Raw genomic sequence first — 21936 nt, forward strand, 5'->3', positions numbered from 1 at the left:
GAAGAATTCAAAAACACGATTTGCGAGAAACGAAAAAGGAAATGGGTGAGGGAATGGATTTCTCGCAGGGATAAGTTAGGTGCTTCTTGCACCCTTTTAAAAGAATTAGCTGAAGAAGATCCGACAGCTTATAGAAATAGCCACTACAAATTTTAATAATTTGCTGCAAATGGTAGAAGATTCAATCCAAAAAACTAATACGGTAATGAGATTGGCTATTCCCACAAGAGTAAAACTTGAAATAACGCTACGCTATTTAACCACTGGAGACAGCTTTAAATCTTTGGAGTATCTATTTCGAGTCTCGGAATGTACAATTTCGAAATTTTTACCGGAAGTTCTAACTGCAATATCAGATGTTCTCAAACAATACCTAAAGGTTAGTTAATCTAATAAAGTTATTACCTAAAACTAGTCATGAACAGTAAATAAGTTTATTTTTCTCTTCTTTTTTAAAACAATTACAATGACAGGACAAACCCAATTCAAGCTGTGCCACTAAAAAAATACAATAAGAAAGAAAAAAAGGACACAAAAAAACTTAAATCAGTATCTCAAATTGCATAAGTAATTTAACAAAAATAACAGAAAAAAAAAGAAAAAAAACCGAGGTATCTAACAATCAGCACGTGAAAGGACAAGAACTAATTGTAAGTATAAATCAATCTATATACTATCTATATTAATCTATATACGGCATGTTCCCAACAGCAGCAAGGGTCGCTCTTTTAAAGGAGATTAAGGAATCGTACGCAAATATATCAATGGCAAGACGGTCAGCAGAGCGAGCAGAGCGCAGCAATGGCGAATGCTGATAGGAGTTAGTGCGCGGAGTTGTAGTAAAGAACAGAAAATCAAAACGAAGCGATCTGGGCGGGACGTGGAAGTTAATCAGTGATGTAAGCGAGGATGATTTATAAATATTATGAATTATTTTATATAAAAGTATTATATCATTAGCAAGTCGCCGTTGGCCGAGTCGTAACAAGTGGAAAGATTGGCACGCCGAGTTGTAGTCAGCATAGGTAGTATGAGATTTCCAGCATAAAAAACGAACGAATCTCTTTTGGACACGCCCTAGTCGTTCCACAAATATATTATATTGTGGATTCCATACAACAGTGCAATAATTCAAAATGTTAAATACATACGTATAATAGAGAGTCATTAATGAATTAGTGTCGGTAAAATCAGCAGCCGATCTCATGACGAAACCAAGCATACGAAAAGCCTTGCTAACCACCGAATCGACGTGCTCACTGAATAATAGCTTACTATCAAACGTCACGCCCAAATCTCTTATAGAAGTAACCCTGTTCAACAACTTCCCTCCAATGATGTAGTCAAAGCGTATGGGACCAGGCTTTTTTGTAAAAGTAATTGTAAAACATTTACTATAATTCATGGTGATGAAGTTTGTGCAACAATATTGAGCAAGTTCGTATAGATCACGCTGAAGAGCAGAACAATCTCTAGGATTTGACACGCGGCAGAAGATCTTTAGATCATCTGCATACATTAAACAGTTAGCGTGTTTAAAACACTTAAATATGTCATTAATATAAATATTAAACACACCGTAAATACACCGTCTGCGAGGAAAAACCTCTAACTGTAACCGACTGCGTTCTATCAGCCAAGTAGGAAGCAAGCCACTGTTGAATGCTGTAGGGTAAACCAACATGTTCAATTTTTTGTAGTAAGAGCCGATGACACGCAGTGAATTCCCGCTTTATCTCTCCCCACCAGCTGTCCGCAACACCCGCATTGCGTTGAAGGCATCGGAAAAACTAGTTTTTATCTGTGCAAATTGTTACCAATAATAAAATTAAATAATTGGAGATAAATCCAGTGCGGCACCACTAATGAACGATATACAACCGGTAAAAAAGGGAAAATTTTATCGCGAGTGCATCAATACTAATCAAACACCACTTCGCCGACTTTCTACCACGAAACAAATACCAGCAAGAACGAACTGCACGAGACGCATCCGAACATACTCGTACTCTTTTGTGTACTTTCTATATAAATTGCATTGTCTGTACTATCAAGGAAACTATTCTGCATGGCTTCCTCTAACACATCAGAACTCTTTTTGTTCCAAACAGTATTTGGAAGGACATTGGCGTAGTCAGTACTTTTCTTGGTATTTGTAGTAGATGTATAATTTTCAGTAATAACACTATCAGGATCGGGTGATGGTTGTGGAATGGAGCAAACTACAGATTGAGCATATGTAGAGGGTGAACATGATGGCATACATGATGAAGACGGCAGATTAGAAAGTTTTGTATTAGTAATCAAATTCTGTATTTGTTGTTGTAGTATTATTGCCTCCCTACTAGGTAATTCTCGAAGCTCTATGGCAACATACTGTCCAAAAACATCAAATGCATCCTGTTTGTTCACTTTTGAAACAATATCATTAAATTCTTCAAGGGCACCCTGTACGCATGATCGTTTTTCTTTGGCTTGGGTTCTTTTGGCAGGAGGAGGTGCATGAAGAACTCTTTTCTGTGATGGATAGGATTATATTATTATACAAATCTGATTCTCCTTCTTCTGTATCCGTTTTGTTTTCGTCCACTGTGGGTTGTATATCCTAAAAATAATAGATAATGCTTTGAAATAAGAAACAAGTATCAACCTTTTTATTATATTTTCAGGTGCCCTCAGCAAGTGATGAATGCAAAGAAATAGAAAAAAAATTTATGGCATATTGGAATTTTCCTAGATGTTGCGGTGCAATTGATGGCAAACACGTTCAAATTAAATGCCCACCAAACAGCGGTTCATCATTTTATAATTATAAGGGCACATACAGCATAATTTTATTCGCCATGGTGGATGCAACTTACAGCTTCAGATACATAGATATAGCAGGAAATGGACGTGCAAGCGATAGTGCAATATTCAGAGACTCAACTTTAAACATAGCCATTCAGAATAAGTTGTTAGGCTTTCCTGACAAATCAGTTATTATTGGTGACGATGCTTTCCAGAGCGCGGCGAGTAGTAGAAAATGCATTTGGTATACTTGTCTGGCGATTTCGAGTATTTCAGAGACCAATACAATTAAAATCAGATACTATTGATAAAGTAATCTGGGCTGCTTGTAGTTTACATAATTGGCTACGAATGACTTCTAATACTTACCTTACCCCACAATCAGTTGACAGTGAGGATTTAAATACTTTTGAGGTGTCATCGGGAACGTGGCGAAATCATACTAATGGATCGGTGAGCCACTTGGGCAGCAATAATTACAAACGAGAAGCGGAGAATGTACGAAGTTCTTATGCCCAATATTTTATGACAGAAGGATCTGTTCCATGGCAATGGGAAAAAGTTGGTATTGAAATTTAACCAACCCAAGAGTAATAAATACTAATTATTATGTTTTTTTATTGAATAAATATATACTTACTAAATTTGATTTTGACTCTCTTGTTGATGTAACTTAACGTAGAAAATCAGCTTTACCAAACCAAATCAATTTACTATAATATTACCACTTTTTTTGACTTTTCAATTTTGGCTAATTCTTGGCGGTAGGCATCTTTAATACTTTTTATTTTTGATTTTATCTGCTTTGGTGTCATATCCTCAACTAAACCTTCAGCTTTTAATTCTTCAGTTAATTTTTCGCCCCTCAATTTTGTATCGTGATAATTTTTTAGTTTTATATTCCATAATATTGGAAAATTTTCGTAAATTTCCAAAAACTTGCTGATGTTATTATTATTCCACTGCATGTTGAGGTTTTGTACACATAAACACAACAATGAGGTGGTTGCGAGTGAACAAGATCAAGCTTGTTTACTTGTTGCGTGTAATCATGCGCGCTTTTTACTCGCCAACTATCTGACTAGCCGGATAGTTGGCGAGTGTATTGAATCCTTCCGAGATGAAGGAGTTGCACAACAGTGCCGTGTTGGAGTCGGAACCCGACTTGGCCGTCTGGTATAATCTGGTAGAATCATTTCGGTTATCTTAGCTAGAACAGAAAGCAAGCTGATGTCTTGATTTCAACAGTTCATCATGTTTATAAGTTCCTGGAAAGATGCTTTAGCGCCCTAATCAAGAAGATTTTCTCTGATTTCCTGGGTAACAACAGATCGTATTGAAGCTGTTTAATATAGTGAGCTTGTAATCCTTCGTAAAGTTGCAGCACTGGATTGTGGTCCGATGTTACCTCTGGGTACTTCCCAGATTGAACGTGTCGGCGAAATTGTAGAGCGTTCTGCTGGCAGCATTTGACAATCTGGAGCACGTAGAAGGGTTATGGTTCAGATATTCTACCAAAAAGGTTATCCCTTCTGGGCGAAGATCGTTGTCCAGTTCGTGTTCTTCTAGTCTATTGTAGACTGAAATTAGTGTCAAGGTTCGGTGGTAAACCGTAAATTTGGAGTTGAATTTCTGATACTCAAGTGAGGTCTTTATAAAAATGGGTGTTTGTTATACACAAAAACAGTTGAACAAGTGTAGGTGGGTTCTGTTAATGAGAATAACGTCTAGCTGGTGCTGTCGAGCGAATTTTATCCATTTTTCCTTGCGCAATTTCAAGCCAAGTTCTGGAATGGCAATTCCAGAACGCTGCCTCTAATGTTCCGGTCGTTTTGGTTGTCTAAGCATTATGTGACCGACCTGTACTAAAAATTGCGCTTTCACGATTAGCAGCTCGATGGCTTTCTTCCAGTTAATTAAGCCAATCAATGGACGAAGCTCGTAAACAGCTTTGACAGCCTCAACATGTAAAATGTAATGAATGTGGAGGTGATACACAATTTTGCGAAAAAAGAATAATAAAATTGTAGCAAAGTGTCAAACGTGTGTGCCTAAGGAAATTAAATCATGTCCCTTAGTACGAAATGCATACGAGGTAATTTATTTTCGCAATGCGTTTACTTGGGCTTGGTTTAGCTGGAGCAGAAAAGTTTTGCGCATTTATGGATTTGCCGTCTCCAGTTTTCAAATCATTTTACACTTCCATAGTTTCTCAAATTCACGATGTTACAGAGCTAGTAAGAAAATTACTAATAAAAAAAGCCGGTGAATTGGAACCTCTACAAATTCTGTAGAAAATATGAAGAAAAGTATTTGAGCAACTATTTTAGGTGAGGAGTCATGGTGTTCGTGGCAGAAGGCTAACACAGCAGAAAATTTAAATAATTATAAACATAAGCCTGCCATGTCCACTGAAGTTGCATCAGCCATCCAGCCAATATATGAAGATTTGAGTAGAGACGACCTTTTAATGAGGTGTTTAGGTGCTTTTCATCAGAACAATAATGGAAGCTTAAATAATATTATTTGTCAAAATTGCTGCAAATCTGGGCACAATATTATTCAATGCTGGGTGTCTTAGATCAATTAGGAGTTGCGATTGCCAAGCTATTTATGATTATTGCCATGAAATTGATAAAGAGCACGTGAAGATAGCCGAACAAACAAAAAAAGTTTGCCCAATTTGCCGTCAACCCAGGACACCATGATTTTTTTTTTGAAGACGTCCATTTTGAAGTATTGTATATTGAATATCGAAGATTATAAGTGTAATTTTTTTATTTCTGCACTCTTCGACAATCGATATCATTAATAAATTATAAAAGTACGAATTCAGCAAATTTTCATATTTTTGTGTTTTTCTCCATACTTATGCATCTGGGAGCAAAAGTGAAAGAGAGCTCTTTAATAAAATTTTGTCATATCTCCAATAATAATCGAGATATCTCTTGTAACAACTAAAATCAAACACACTGTATCCAAACGAAGGAAATTTGAGGGATGATTAATAATTAAAATAAAAAATGTTAAGAAGATAATCGAGGGTGTTATCGAATTAACTTTGTTTTAACAAACATTGATGAAAGAATACAGGATGATGTAAAGATACAACTTTGCTTTTTTTTATCTTTATCATTATCAATCATAAATGTTTTATAGTTGAGTCAGGAAATATTTTTTTTAATAATCAGATTCTAGATTATCAATTAGTTTGTGTATAATGATGCAATATTGAGGAAGGGCTATAAATGATGATGAAATGCGTAAGGATGTGTCAGTACATTAAAAACGTCTTTGTGGGAAGTACTTTTTAAAATTTTTTAACAAGGTAAGAATTTAATTTTTACATAAAATATAATAATTTTTGTTAGGATGAAGTTCTTTTATCAGATAATAATTTAATTTTAAGTTCTTAAAAATATTCCATTAACTCATCCAAAACCACCAAAATATTTTTGTTTTTATTTTTATAACGCGATTAACAAGATTAAATAAATTAAATAGATTATTTTTATCTAACAAAATTGATGACGTAAACTCCTGGAAGTTTTTGTCAACGCGTTTAGAATTTCGTCAGCGAGTTTATCATAGCTTACAACAAAAGGTTCAAAACTTTTTGCGAAACGGTTACTAATTAAATTTATTCCTTCATTTACATTTAATGGATCAATAAACACAACAAAGTGAGTATAATTGTTGCGAAAATAATTTCGCAATTTTTTGTTTCTATTCATTTTAATTAAACGATAACCCGTTTGAATTTTTGTGTTGATAAATCAAATCGAGCTTAGTGAGTGTTACTGTATATAAATATAAATAGTCTTGTGAAGGTAAGTTACACAATTAGATTAAGTTTTAGAGCCAAATTTTAAATGCGATTTAATTACGATTTAATTCTTTTTATTTTTATTCAAGAATATTTAATTTTTTTAATTTTTTTTCCATATGTTGAAATTTATTTATATTTTTATACAAAATTTTTTTACATATTTTGAAGATTAAGTTAAGAGTACGTGTACATTATGCGCCAATTTCTAAACATCCTGTATGTATATATTTTCAGACATATCTCACACAATTGATTCAATTTTGTTGAATTTTTATTATTATCGATAAATATGATTAATTGGTGTAATCGAAATGAAATGAATCAATAATTAGTTAATTAAATCTCGTTTATAATTTAAAATTTTTAAATAATCGCAATTAATTTAGTGTTTATTCCGCGTATAAGCTAAGCCTGAATCCAGTTTTAAAACCATCACCTTATTGTTTGTGTGCCTAAAACGATTTCAAGATGAATACAATATTTTTAGTCCATGTTTTTGTACGGTGGCCAACTTTTTCGTCAGTAAACAAATAAAAACGAGTGAGTTGACGTTCGCTTCACCCATTTTCCACTTCACTTTCACTCCTATTTCATAACAACCTGAAATTCTCTTTCTCGCTTCTCAGTGTTTCAAGGTTTTTTTTTCTTTTCCTTTTAAAAACCTTCTTTAGTTTGTGTTGCTATGAGTTTATAAACGTTACGTTCGTCTTATAGCCTTATGGATTCATTTTTGAGCCTGTTTGATCCGTCCTGCGACGACAACAGCGATGATGACACCGATCTCGTCGAAAATTCTCTTCCGCCAGAACCCCAACATGGTAACATCGAGTACAAGCTGAAAATTATTAATCCGTCTAAGCAGAGATTTGAACATTTAGTTACGCAGGTAAGATATAAATAACTAGTTAGTTTATTACAATTATTTATGTAGGGGTGTCCTGTATAAACAGGGTTGTTTTGTTTTAAACATTTTGTTTTAATCAACTGTTTTAAACAATTGCTTAGGTTTAAAACAGTTTTTGTTTAAAACACTTAAATTAAACAAGCGTTTGTTTTTTCATTTTCTTTATTAATACTACAATGAATAAAAATAGGAAAAATTCTCAAATACATTATACAAACTTTTTAACATACATATTATTTATTTATTAATAATAGGAACACAACAAAAATTGGAAAACTTAAAACATTTTGCATACAAGCACTAATAAATTTCTCACACTGGTTCAGTCTCATAGTCATGTAAGTCATCAATCTGATATCTGATATGAATTAAGCTCTTTAAAAATTGAAACCAACTTAGCAGCTTTGACATTGCCTAGCCGATTACCTAGTTTTGAATGGACTAAACCGTATGATGAGAAAAGTCTTTCTATGTTGGCTGACAATGCAATGGCTATATGAAGCTGTTAAGCAAGTTTCAATGCTGTCATATTTATATTTTTCATAGAACGCCACCATGCCAATGGTTTTACATTCCCAATTAGATGTTAAAAAACATAGGATACACACTTTGCCTGGTAATTAATAATAATTGGCAATGCTTCCGGATGATAGGTATCCACATATTCCATGCCAGTTTCTATTTGCTCTTGACTAAGTTTATTTCCTCTAAAGCGATGATCAAGCAAATTTGCCAAAAAATGAGCTGGGGTCAAAGCCATTTCCATACGCTCCTTGACTTAATTCGTATCACTTACCTAAAATTCTCCATTTGCTTGTTCAGGTTCGAATGGTTCCAAAAGTTCTAGCCATATCTCTGTAGCTTTTCCTATAGTGCAAGTGTTTCTTTAGACTTTGTCCAAAGCAACTGCGATATACAGGTAAACGTCGGTTTGCTCCGGTTCGATTTACGCCGATTCACAATGGTTGGTGCCTATTGATTTTTTCTGATTTGAAGGCGGAAGAAAACACTGGCGAAACTTTCTTGACAAGTGAAACTTTCGCGGCGAAGCAGCGGGCGCTGATATAGTAGCAGCAGCAGCTTACCCTCAAAAGTTTCAAGAAATTGTGCAACAAGAGAACTACCCTGCAACTCTCTATTGGAAGAAGTTGCCATCGAGAACATTTATTTCGCGAGAAGAACGTAGCGCTCCTGGATTTAAAGCCACCAAGGGTAGACTGATAAATAATATTAACATAAACGAAGACATTATCAGACTTACACACGAATGTGGATTCGAAGACGTAACAACTGAAGATGTGACTGAACTGTTAGACGTGCATGACCAACCACTCTCAAATCAAGAATTAGAAGAGTTGGTGGAGGCATATATTATGATAGCCCTCAATCAGAAAATCCCGAAGAAGAAGAGGAGGATGAGAAAGAAAATGATAGGAAAATCCTAAAAACGGACGATCTAACTCGTATCCTATCCTCTGTAGAAAGGTTAACAGGTGAGATGTGAGATAGATGGGTCTTACAACAAAGCGCAAATTATGCTATGATTCTACAAGAAAGCAACAATCAAAGCAAGTGAAATTGGATGCTTTTTTCAAAAAGAGTTTAATTTAGTACCGACGAACTAGTGAGTTAGTATTTATTTCAAAAAATACATTAATTTATATCAAGAGATTATTATTTATTTTAAATATATTATGTAAATAGGATATGTATTAAATAAACATGTTAGATTGTTCTTAGAATTTTGACATGGAACCTAACCTTATATCGTCCATTATATTTGTGTTTTCTCGGAACGGAACCCCGGCGTAAAACGACGTTTACCTGTACTTTAATTTTTTTATATAGTCTTGAGCATTTGTTTTTAAATTGGTGTCGTTTACTGTAGCTTTATTATATCTTTATCAATACTTATTCTGTTGTTTGAGCAAACGTCGAATAATATTGACCAGTTTTTCGGAATTTTGCGCTAGCAAAATGTACATTTCTGAAATATTTTCAAATTTTTTTGATATTACTCTTTATTCCTGGTACTTCTATAACTTCTATTTTTAGTTTGGCGGGTTTAGTTCCACGACCAACGACAATGAATTATACAGCCACGTATCATCACTTTAAACTTTATTGAATGTATACGTAATCTTCTAACTTCACTAAGGAGTCTGTTTCAAAATTACCGATGATTTTGTACTTCTCCTAAATCTAGTAAGTACTCCAGATTTGCGATTTTACTTGCAAGATTTTATCTCTGTCTCAATATGACTTGTTAATCGTTAATCATCAATGCCGCTACATCATCTATCATATATCCGATGATACCAAATTACGATGCAGTTTGTTTTAGGCCGACCTCGAATATCTAATAAAGCCGAGGCGCTTCAATATGATATATGTTGTCTTTTAACATCTCCTTTATTTACATCTTTCTTTTTGCCATTGCCAAATTCGAGTTCCGTGTATTCATCGTGTTCTGTTTGTTATTCTTAACATCTTAACATAAAAAAATCACATATATTAACATTCAACCAAGTCTCAGAAACACCTAGCACATCACAATCTGACCTCAATAAATAATAGCTAAGTTCACTAAAGTGGGCCATTACCGATCTCGCATTCAAATGCTCCACGCGAAAGGATCCGGATATCACAATATAATTAATAATTAATTTTCGTTTTAAACATTTTCTTTTAATCAACTGTTTTAAACATGTTTTAAACATTTGCTTAGGTTTAAAACAGTTTAAAACATGTTTAAAACACTTAAATTAAACAAGCGTTTGTTTTTTTATTTTCTTTATTAACACGACAATGAATAAAAATAGGAAAAATTTTCAAATACATTATACAAACTTTTTAACATACATATTATTTATTTATTAATAATAGGAACAACAAAAATTGGAAAACTTAAAACATTTTGCATACAAGCACTAACAAATTTCTCACACTGTTTCAGTCTCATAGTCATGTAAGTCTGTGTAATATCTGATATAAATTAAGCTCTTTAAAAATTGAAACCAACTTAGCAGCTTTGACATTGCCTAGCTGATTACCTAGTCTTGAATGGACTAAACCGTATGATGAGAAAAGTCTTTCTATGTTGGCTGACAATGCAATAGCTGTATGAAGCTGTTGAGCAAGTTCCAATGCTGTCGTATTTATATTTTTCATAGAACGCCACCATGCCAATGCTTTTACATTCAGAATTAGATGTTTAGAAAACATACATATCCAAAATGAGGTCGTAAAAAAAGTATTTTTTTATTACCATACACATAATTATTTATTTTTAACAGATTTATAAACAGAAAACACTGCAATTTAACAAAATAACATAATAGTTCTTCAAAATTCTTCCATTGGAATGTCACAAAAGTGATTGTACAGATCCAAAAGTTGTAATTAAAGACGCAGCCAAGCTGGTACTAGTACTTGGTTGGTCCTCCGTTCTCTTTAAGTACAGCTTTTAGTCTTCTCGGCATAGATTGAACAAGTTTTTCAGTGTATGATGCCGGAATTTTATCCCACTCTACTTGTAATGCAGCTTTTAGGGATTCCTTGCTACTAATGTTGTGCATTCTAATAGATTTTTCTAAGTAATCCCACACGTGCTCTATGGGGTTAATATCCGGTGATTGTGGAGGAGAATGTAGCTGCTTGGGCACATTATATAAAAGCCATTCGCGAACTACATGCGCTGTATGCTTTGGGTCTTGATCTTGTTGGAAAATCCAATTACTTCCAAGACACAATTGTATAGCATTTTGCTACCGACTCCTGAAGCAGCCATGGATTCCCATACCATAACGGATCCACCGCCATATTTCACTGTTGGTAGGAGATTTTTTAAATCTAGGGCTGTACTGGCCTTCCTCCAAATTTTACCCCTACCATCGCATCCAAAAATGTTATATTTTGATTCATCTGTAAAGATGACCCTTTTCCAAAAGTCCATATCTTTATCTTTATGCATTTTTGCAAATTCGATTCGTTTCTTTTTGTTAACATCGCTAATGTAAGGTTTCTTTCGTGGTACTCGTCCGTTATACGCGGCACCACGCAAAACCCTTCGCACAGTTTCTGCACTTACGGTTTTATTAAATTTGTTTTGGACGTTTGCCGCTATTTTTGGGGCACTTATCCGAGGATTTGCGTTGACTTCTTGCCTAATGCTTCGTTCTTCTCGGGGAGTCAACAATTTTGGACGGCCAGTGCGCGGAGCATTTTCAATATTTCCGGTATCCACAAACCTTTTAATTATATACTGAATTGTAGAAGCACTTTTATTAAGTGTTTTAGCGATTTTACGTATTGATCGACCTTCATTATGTAATTTTAGAACAATTTTTCTCACTTCTACAATTGTTTCCGTTCTCTGGGGAGCCATGACACTTTTTTGACAAACGGAGAGCAACGATTACTAGATGTAGGGCAGGTTAGACTAGCTGCAAGGGAAATCCCACGTAATTGACAAAGAGACGGGGAAACCCCTGTCGGTTTTCAGATGTACGATTACTTTTGTGAGATTGCAATGGAACGATTTTGAAGAATTATTAAGTTATTTTGTTAAATTGCAGTGTTTTCTGTTTATAAATCTGTTAAAAATAAATAATTACATGTATGGTAATAAAAAAATTCTTTTATTTACGATCACGTTTTGGAAATCATGCGAAAACCATTTGTGTATGATGACTTTTGGGACTGACTGTATATGCTTTAAAGGGTACACACTTTGCCTGGTAATTAATAATAATTGGCAATGCTTCTGGATGGTAGGTACCTACATATTCCATGCCAGTTTCTATTTGCTATTGACTAAGTTTATTTCCTCTAAAGCAAATTTGCCAAAAAAATGAGCTGGGGTCAAAGCCATTTCCATACGCTCCTTGGCCTTATTCCTATCACTTACCGAAAATTCTCCATTTGCTTGTTCAATCTCGAATGCTTCCAGAAGTTCTAGCCATATCTCTGTAGCCTCTCCTGTGGTGCAAGTGTTTGTTTGGACTTCGTCCAAAGCAACTGCGATATACTTTAATTTTTTTAAATAGTCTTGGGCATTTGTCTTTAAATTGATGTCGTTTACAAGCTTTATTATATCTTTATCAATACTTATTCTGTTATTTGAGCAAAATTCGAATAATATTGACCAGTTTTTCAAGTATCTTTCCAATTAGTCCGATAAAGAATTCCAAGGAACGTCCTGAGGCAATGCAAGAGTATAACCACCAGCTTATTATCTTGCGCTAGCAAAATGTACATTTCTAAAATATTTACAAATTTGTTTGATATTACTCTTTATTCCTGGCACTTCTATATCATGGGCAAGTAAGTTCAATACATGGGCTGAACAACCATAAGTTATTATATCTTTCCTGTCGAATTCCTCAAACAGATCCCTTCTCATTTTGGTCACATTTGTAGCGTTGTCTGTGACTATACCAGTTACCTTACAATTATATTCTTCACATTTCTTAATTTAATTTTTAAGTAGCTGTAATAAATACTCAGAAGTGTGACCATTCCCACTCGTATCAATGGACTCTATCAGATGCACCCGTTCACTTTCTATATCTGTGACACATACGCCTATTATAGGGTCATTATGAACGTTGCTCCAGCCGTCAAGCGCTACACAAACCTTCTTGTTGCATACATTTTCTTTAATTGTTCTTTGTACTGAATTATGAACCTTATCAAGCAAGTCGGTAGAAACAGAATTCCTATTTGGTGGCTTATATCCAGGACGTTTATCATCTTTTTAAATTTGAGATGTTGAACGGCTATTTGTAGATCCAACTTATTCTTTTCTGATTGGCTGGTTCGAATAACAAAGCTTGAAATGCTGCTTTTAGAAGTAGACGGTTTTGGGGTCATCATAACATCACTGTCATTTATACATAAAGTGGTATTAGTAACATAAATTGTTGATGCTGACATAGGCTCTGAAAAAAAAGATGTATTCAGTAATTTTTGTCAAATCAAATCTTAATTAAAAGGTTAGGTTAACCTAACCTAACCTTGAGAATTAAAAACAACACCGTAATACCGAAAAAATAAAAATTTAAAATTCAAAGTTACTGTATTATTTGATTTTTTGTTATTATCTTTAACAACATCAAAATATGACCAAATGGCATCTTTTTTCCTTCCCGTAGACGACATTTTTCAAAAAAAGAACACCACAGGCACAAAATAACAATGCGAATTTATAAATAGTCCGTGGTTCTTCCAGGCCAATAGTTCCTCATTGCAATTGGTTTTCTTATTTCGGGGATTCAGAGTCGGACTTTAAATAAGGTATCTATTATTTGGTAGAATAATAGATAAAACATTTTCAATTAATATTATGTTATTATGTCTGAAAAAATATGATTTAAACAATGTTTTTTTTAAGTTTTATTTGTTTAAAAACAAAAAAAAAACGTTTAAAACAAAAAAATAACATGTTAAATTAAAAACAAATTAAAAAATATGTTTTTTTTTCAACCCTGTGTATAAATAACTGTTTAAAGTCGTCCAATCGCGATTCAACAAAAGCTTATAAAAATTATTTCAAAATTATTTATTTATATATAGATGAAATGGCGTTTACGAGAGGGCCAAGGCGAAGCGATTTACGAGATTGGTGTAGAAGATAATGGAGTGTTAACAGGATTATCAGATAGAGATATGTTGGACAGTTTGAGTACCTTAAAAGAGATGGCTTATAAACTGGGTGCAACGACGACGATTTTGCGTGAACGGACGTTGGATAACGGGAGGATTGCGACAGAGGTTTTGGTCCGTAAAGTCCCTGATGACCAAAATAACATTGAAATACGAGTAGCCGTTTTGGGCAATGCCGATGCCGGCAAATCTACGTTATTGGGTGTCTTAACGCAAGGAAATTTAGACAATGGACGTGGTAGGGCGAGATTAAACATGTTCAGGCATCTACATGAAATACAAAGTGGACGAACTTCATCAATTTCTCATGAAATCTTGGGATTTAATTCACAGGTTCGTCCTTTTATTACTAAATTAATTGGTTAATAAAAATTATTTGTTTTAGGGTGAACCAGTAAATTATAGTTATAGCGAACTAATGACAGCAGAAGAAATTTGCGACATTTCAACAAAACTAGTTACATTCTTAGACTTGGCAGGACATAGAAAATATATTCATACGACAATTCAGGGATTATCGGGATATTCTCCACATCATGCTATGCTAGTGGTAAATTAATTTTATTATAATTGAATTTTTTTTCAAGGCAATTAACACTTTGCTGACCACTGACGAGTTAACTCGTCATTACACTTGCATTATCTATTTCAATTTATTACACCCAGGGCGATATAATAATAATAATAATCACTGCATTTGGGTAATTTTATAATTACAATCTTGTGAAGCAATGAAGCATCGATACAAGAATGATTTTAAAAAATAATAATAATAAAAATATTACTATATAAAAAATAAGACAAAATATTATAAAAAAATTTTATTTAGTTATTAATACATCTTGCGCGGGCACTTTGCCGCCAAAGTCTTACCGTATAGCGGGCATCAATGCCATGCAAAGCGAGTTTAGTCAGTATCCATATAGGCGGAGTTCAGGTCAACCCTGATCTTTCACTCAATCTAACAGAAAGAAAGACTGTAAAGAAAAAAATGATACCAATACCAATTGCAAGGAAATAATGAAAACTGATCAAAAATCACGTAAATTATTGTATATGGCGTATATCTGATAATAAAACAACGGTTGAAAAATTCTGTCTGGTGGGAAGGAAGTGTTAGCCTACCCGTGAAGCAAACATTAACATTATGTACAAGTATGCAGATATATTTAGTGATGACGAAAAAAGCAGGCCTTGTAGATGTATCTGCGCTGTAATTAAAGTGTGACAATACCAGAGAGTCGCATAAAAGCTTTTTTGACTTACTCAATGGAACAAAATAACAAACAGAATGATCTGGGTGATCATGATCTGGGCCAAGAATCCATACCTGCGAGACCACAGAGTCCTGATCAATACTGACCGATTGAATCCTGGCTTTAAGGTAATTTTTGAAAAAAGCTAATAAGGATGAGTCAGTTGCAGTAACAATACCATCCACTATATTGTTCAGAGCAGTTTCACTGGTATAATGCGCTCAGCCTTCCATCAGAAACTCCGTCAGTTGTCTGTTAACAATTTTTCTCAATACTTTTGATAAAGAACACAAAGTGCTTATGGGTCTTAGGCATGAGTATTCGTTTGGACTTGGTACCTTCGGTACTGGACCTTTTCCATATTGAAGAGAAAACACCTTCTAATAGACAAGTATTAATAATATTTGTTATTATACAGGGTGTCTCAGCGAGACCGGTCATTAGACGTTTCTGGAGTCTTGGCCAAAATAAAAATGTGAGAATTCAGACTTAAGTATTATCAATTGCGTTGTAAGGATTCTGCCTGCGTGCTAGTTTAAATACGGGAATAAGTTGTGAGGGCTGTGGGCAGAATCTCCTTCGTATTGCCCATGGAAGGATTCGAAAAATCTAAGCATAGCAGCAATTATAGTGTTCTTGTTTTAATCACTGCATCCGTCAGAAAAATAATGAGGCGTGTTTCACCCTTGCGAGGGGTCATAAGCTTGTAATGCGCAGTACACGCATGTTGCAATTTCTGATGAACCACTCTTACTTACTGCTTTCGTGCCAACAATAACATGAACATGTTTTGCTTAAAGTATTGTAAAAAGTATGAAGTGAAACAATGCACTTTCCTTTGAAATTGGTAAGTAAAGTGTTATCTTCAGTAGCTCTCGCTTTACACTAGTTTTTCAACTCTCTGACAGTAGTTTTTTCCAAATTGTGCCTTTGAAATTTTTCTTCTAATTTAGTTTTCACACTAGTTTCACCGGTTTTGTACGTCAAATAAAGTGAACATTGATCTTTCTTGTAAGTATGAAATGATAGAGTTTTAAAGACCCTTTGATAAGTAGAAAAGCTTGCTTCCTTGATTGCTGCTGATTACCTTCAGGCACAGACTGCAAGTACAGATAGTACATTTTTGAAATAGAGAGTTGCTTCTACAGTAGTGGGCCTCCATTCTAGGAAACATGTTAATGTGTCGCAAAACATCAGAACGAATCAGTTGATCCCTTGCATAACGCTTTCAGATTTTTCGTCCACCTCTTTTATCAGTTTCAACAATTCCAACCTCGTCTACTTTTTCTAAGGCTGTTCTCACTGTCCGTTCTGAAATATCCAAAGTATTCAAAAAAACTTCTTGCAGACAGGAACACGAGTTTGGTTTATCAGAAATAATATTCAACAGTCTTTTTTCTACGGGAATCCAAATATTTCGTCGTTTTCTGCTTTGTGTCAGTAACTTGCGTATTTGTCACAATAAATTCTCGTTTTCGATTTATGTCTGGCAGTTTATAATACCCAGTAAACAATTCAAGTCTTTGCGCCTCTTCTATTGTTGAACAAAGCCAATTTACGCCAATTTATGAAACAACTGAGTTCAAGAACTTCCAATACGTCGGGCCTAAGCTTTCCTGTATCTCCTATACCACTGCGAATTTACGTACGCCGCTTTGTGAGAAGAAAATCTATGCCTACAGAAGTGTACTATACAGAAGTGTATTAACGACGTTATTTCCTCAGGGCGAAAATTAAACGGATGCACGAGTTTTTAAATTTTTCCCTGATTCCAGGAATCCAAAAAAGACTCGTATATGCTACCACAGTAATTACAGTGTAACAATACCAAAGAGTCGCATAAAAGCTTTTTTTTTGTGCCAGCCAAGACTATAACGATTAGAGTAAATCAATTTTAATGAGCCATAACACGACCAATCAACTGGTTAAAAGCTTAACGCCTCATCCATGACCAGTCCGAAATTTTTGACAGACTTACTCAATGGAAAAGAAGTATTTCCTATGAACAGAATATCAAACAGAATGATGTTTAGCAATATTCTGTTTAAGCAAGTCACGTTTAAGCTTATTGAAGCTTTCATCAAAGCGGCCTTCAGAGAAGGACAGATAAATCTGTGTATCATCAGCATAATAGTAGACGCTACAGAAATTAACGAAGCTATTGAAATTTATCGTGTCAATTTTAAATAGTGTGGGAACCCAGACCTTATCTCCAAAACACTCGACTTCACCTGATCAATAGTGACTGATTGAATCCTCCCTTTAAGGTAATTTTTGAAAAAAGCTAATGAAACAGAATCAAGTCCGATATGGTCAAGAATTGATATTAGAAATCCAACAACCCCAGAAGAGTCGATCTATTGGAGTCAAGTATATCACCCACTATATAGAGCAGTTTCACAGCTATCTCCTTCCCTGAAACCAGACTGATTCACTGGTACAATGCGCTTAGCCTTCAAAAACTCCGTCAGTTGTCTGTTAACTATTTTTTTCAATACTGTTGATAAGGAACACAAAATGGTTATGGGTCATAGGCATGAGTATTCATTTGGACTTGGTACCTTCGGTACTGGTATCACGATGGACTTTTTCCATACCACATTAAGTGTTGTAGAACAGAATGAACCTTACATTGTAATAAATTGTTTTTTCGCAACACTTTCCACTGGTTAACAGAATTCTGTATACCATGAGTAATTTAAGCACGTTTTTCACACTTAATAGCGGTAAAGAGTCCAGTCAGGACTTTGTTTTTTTTTTTAATTCTGACAGTCTTATCTCTTAAGTCTAACATTATCACTAAGCCAGAGACAGGGATCTTTGGCAGAAGTTACTCTCACACATGCCCCTTGTTGTCAATGACATGTAGGTGATATACATCATCAAAAGGGAGTGACTGGATGAAGTTTAAAAAAAGAGCTGGATCAAAATATTTCAAAGACCTAATATACCTAGGCAAAGTCACTGACTGACAGATAGTCAGATAGAATATTGCAAACATTTGGCATATCGTATTTAGTCGTGTCCGCTTTATAACAAAAAAATTACTTATGTAATGTATTATTACGTATGAATGTATGGAGTGCTTACGTTACCGCACACCACACTTAGGCCCCATTGTGAATCCTCCCATCACATACTCTGGTCACATCAACCAGGGATTTGCCAAAGGCTAGGACATCTCCCAGAGGTATGTTCCTGATATCATCTGTGGTTTCCCGTTACTCCCCAAATGATATAGCCTATGCGGACAACGAATTTGGGACACTCTGTTCAAAATGCACCTTTGTAAAATCCTCTCTTGGATTACCTCATTCCAAAAATTCAATCTATGTATGTACCGATGGAGAGGACGTCTCAGGTTCAAAACATATATAATCCGGCAAAGATTACGAAATACGGTATTTTACTGAGAATGGTTTGTGAAAGTAAGTCTGGGTACATTTGCAATTTTCAGATTTATTCGGGTGGAGGATAAAAGCTACAAGAAACTATATTATCAAGTCTTGCAGCCGTGTTTTGGTTATTGACATCATGTATATTAAGATAATTACTACAACAACGTTTCTACAGCTTATTAGAAAAGAAAATATTTGTATGTGGTACCATACGAGAGAGCCGTGGCTTGCCAAAGATACTAATACAAAAGTCCAAGAATCTTCAGAGAGGGGTTTCTTCTTCTCACATGGAAAGATAAAAGGTTGTCTATGATATCTACTGAAAAGCAGAATAAAAGTTATACAATTGATAAAGTGAAACCTTCGTGCATAATACAATACAATAAACACATGAAAATTTGGCGAACACCAGTAACTATCAAAAAAGTATAAAGTGGTATAAAAAAATAGCAACATACAAAAAATTTCTGCTAGAAGTAGTTAGGAAGTGGATTTCTATAGATTCAAATGAATGCAGCACACCACCAAAGTTAGTTTGTATGGGATCTTTCGATATAAAGTATTTTCAAGATGGCGGCCATTTGCGGTACACCGGAAGTAGACCACAACTTAGTTATTTTAAATGGAATACTATAGTTTTTATGGCACCTTTTAACTATATACGAAAAAATATGTTGACTTTGATAAAAGTTAAATATTTAAGTTAGTTTTAAATATTTTTTGGCAAATTTCACCATGCTCTTTAAAACCCGATTTCTCAGCCAATATTCATTCAAGAAAGCTCTAACTTGGCACGATTATTCTTCAGATGAGGCCAAATAGATTGTCTTTTGTTGTGTCAGAGTATCTTATACAGGATGGTCAAAAATTACATTATCGTTTCTCCATTAATTATCTTTTTTGTTAGCTTTTCGTTTCATGACATAGTTTCTGTGTAAAATTGCCGGTCAGGAAAGTGTTAAGTTAAAACAATTTTTTTAATTATATTTTGAAGGACATATAATTTTTGATAGTTTTGTAGAAAAATTCAAATTATTAGTTGACATGATTTTTTAAAATTTTCTTTAATATTTACATTAACGTTTCTACAGCTGGTATATTATTAGAAAAGAAAATACTTGTATGTGGTACATACGAGAGAGTCGTGGCTTGCCAAAGATACTAATAGAAAAGTCCAAGAATCTTCAGAGAGGGTAAATGACTTTTGTACGGAAAGGTCCTTTTCTTCTTCTCGCATGGAAAGATGAAAGGTTGTTTATGATATCAACTGAAAAGCAGAATAAAAATTATACAATTGATAAGTGGTATAAAAAAAATAGCAACATACAAAAAATTTCTACTAGAAGTAGCTAGGAAATGGATTTCTGTAGATTCAAATGAATGCAGCACACCACCTGACAGTTCTTCTCGTACTTCTAAAAGGACTTATACAGTGTCCGCCAAAAAGTCATCAACACCCGTTTATTGTTTCCATTTCGATATAAAGTATTTTCAAGATGGTGGCTATTTTCGGTCCACCGGAAGTAGACCTCAACTTAGTTATTTTAAATGGAATGCTATAGTTTTTATTGCACCTTTTAATTATATACAAAAAAATATGTTGACTTTGATAAAAGTTACTGGTACCTAGCATTTTTCGTTTTCGAGTTATTTTGGTTTTAAATATTTTTTGGCAAATTTCACTTTAAAACTCGATTTCTCAGCCAATATTCATTCAAGAAAGCTCTACCTTGGCACGATTATTCTTCAGATGATGCCGAATAGATTATCATTTGTTGTGTCAGAGTATCTTATACAGGGTGGTCAAAAATTACATTACCGTTTCTCCATTAATTATCTTTTTCGTTTCATAACATAGTTTCTGTGTAAAATTGGTCAGCAAAGTGTTAAGTTAAAACAATTTTGTTAATTATTTATTTTAATGTTTTTTTTTTAATAGATTTCAAGTGCAGCAGGAGCAGTAGGAATGACTCACGAACATCTAACAATAGCTGTGGCTTTAGACGTCCCCTTCTTTATAGTAATAACAAAGATCGATTTGGTGGAACCAACAAAAACGTTGCAAACGTTAGAATCAATTTTAAAACAAGCTGGAAGTCGGCGAGTCCCACTCGTGATCCAAAATTTGGATGATGTGATCACGGCGGGGGCGAACCAATTAACACAAAACATAGTACCTATTTTTTGTGTTTCAAGCGTTACGGGGGAAGGATTAGATTTGTTGTTGAAGTTTTTGCATGTTCTTCCACCGGGGGTCTCGAATAACGAACGAGAACGGCTCGAGCAACAAACCCCAGAATTTCAAATTGACGAGAATTTCCGAGTGTCTGATGTTGGACAAGTTTTGGGGGGACTTTTGGTTAAAGGTACATTAAATGAGGGGACTCCAATGCAATTGGGGCCATTAAAAAATGGAAATTTTGTTCCGGTTAATATTAAAAGTATTCATCGAAATCGATTTCCGTGTAGGAGCGTTCGAGCGGGGCAAAGCGCCGCTGTTAGTTTGGATGTTGAAGTACCAGATTTGAGAAATGGGATGGTTTTATTAAGCCGTGGTGAACCTGCGATGGGTTGCAAATATTTTCAAGCAAGCGTTTCGCTGCTATATCATCGCACAGCGATCTTTCAAGGTTTCCAAGCAACGGTACATATCGGCAATATTCGACAAACGGCGGTTATTTTCGCTATATTTCCGTCGAAATGTATTCGGGTGAACGAAAAAGCTTCAGTTATATTTGCTTTCATGAATCACCCGGAATATGTAAAAGTAGGGCAAAGGTTGTTGTTCCGAAGCGGGAGTTCTAAAGGAAAAGGTGAAGTAACTCAAGTCTTTCCGTTACATTAATGCGTCTTTATTTCTATTTTTTTTGGATTAATTGTTTTGAGTACCTGAGTTGTGATTACAGAAAAATATATTAAAAATTAATAAATTAACTTAATTAACACGACAAATCGATAACGATCTCAGAAATAAATCACTTATTAGATGAACTTGTATGCAATATAGCAATTAGTTGAACAAAAAGAAATCACTAAATAAACTAATCTAATGAAATAATTCTAATGAAGGAAGCACAAAAAATTCAGAATATT

The 21936-nt window shown here is 34.5% G+C and overlaps 1 protein-coding gene across 2 annotated transcripts; it reads left to right on the forward strand.

The window, feature by feature from the left end:
- The first annotated feature begins 6390 nt into the window (after positions 1–6390).
- Positions 6391–21936, forward strand: LOC111413885 (GTP-binding protein 2). 2 transcript variants are annotated; one of them, XM_023045015.2, is made up of 5 exons: positions 6391–6473; positions 7334–7505; positions 14100–14522; positions 14575–14739; positions 20783–21936. In XM_023045015.2, the coding sequence occupies exons 2-5, from the start codon at positions 7338–7340 to the stop codon at positions 21686–21688; spliced, it is 1662 nt and encodes a 553-aa protein (XP_022900783.1). In that variant the 5' UTR covers positions 6391–6473; positions 7334–7337; the 3' UTR covers positions 21689–21936. The 2 variants fall into 2 exon arrangements, with proteins under 2 accessions (XP_022900783.1, XP_022900782.1); XM_023045014.2 differs by lacking the exon at positions 6391–6473 and adding an exon at positions 7028–7159.

The sequence above is a fragment of the Onthophagus taurus genome, chromosome 8 (genome assembly GCF_036711975.1).
Source record: "Onthophagus taurus isolate NC chromosome 8, IU_Otau_3.0, whole genome shotgun sequence".
Lineage (NCBI taxonomy): Eukaryota > Metazoa > Arthropoda > Insecta > Coleoptera > Scarabaeidae > Onthophagus > Onthophagus taurus.

Excerpts from the sequence above, each read along its gene's own strand:
- LOC111413885 (XM_023045015.2), top strand. The coding sequence starts at position 7,338 with ATGGATTCATTTTTGAGCCTGTTTGATCCGTCCTGCGACGACAACAGC. Across the intron at positions 7,506-14,099 it reads TTGAACATTTAGTTACGCAG|ATGAAATGGCGTTTACGAGA; the intron begins GTAAGATATAAA and ends ATTTATATATAG. Across the intron at positions 14,740-20,782 it reads CACATCATGCTATGCTAGTG|ATTTCAAGTGCAGCAGGAGC; the intron begins GTAAATTAATTT and ends TTTTTTTAATAG.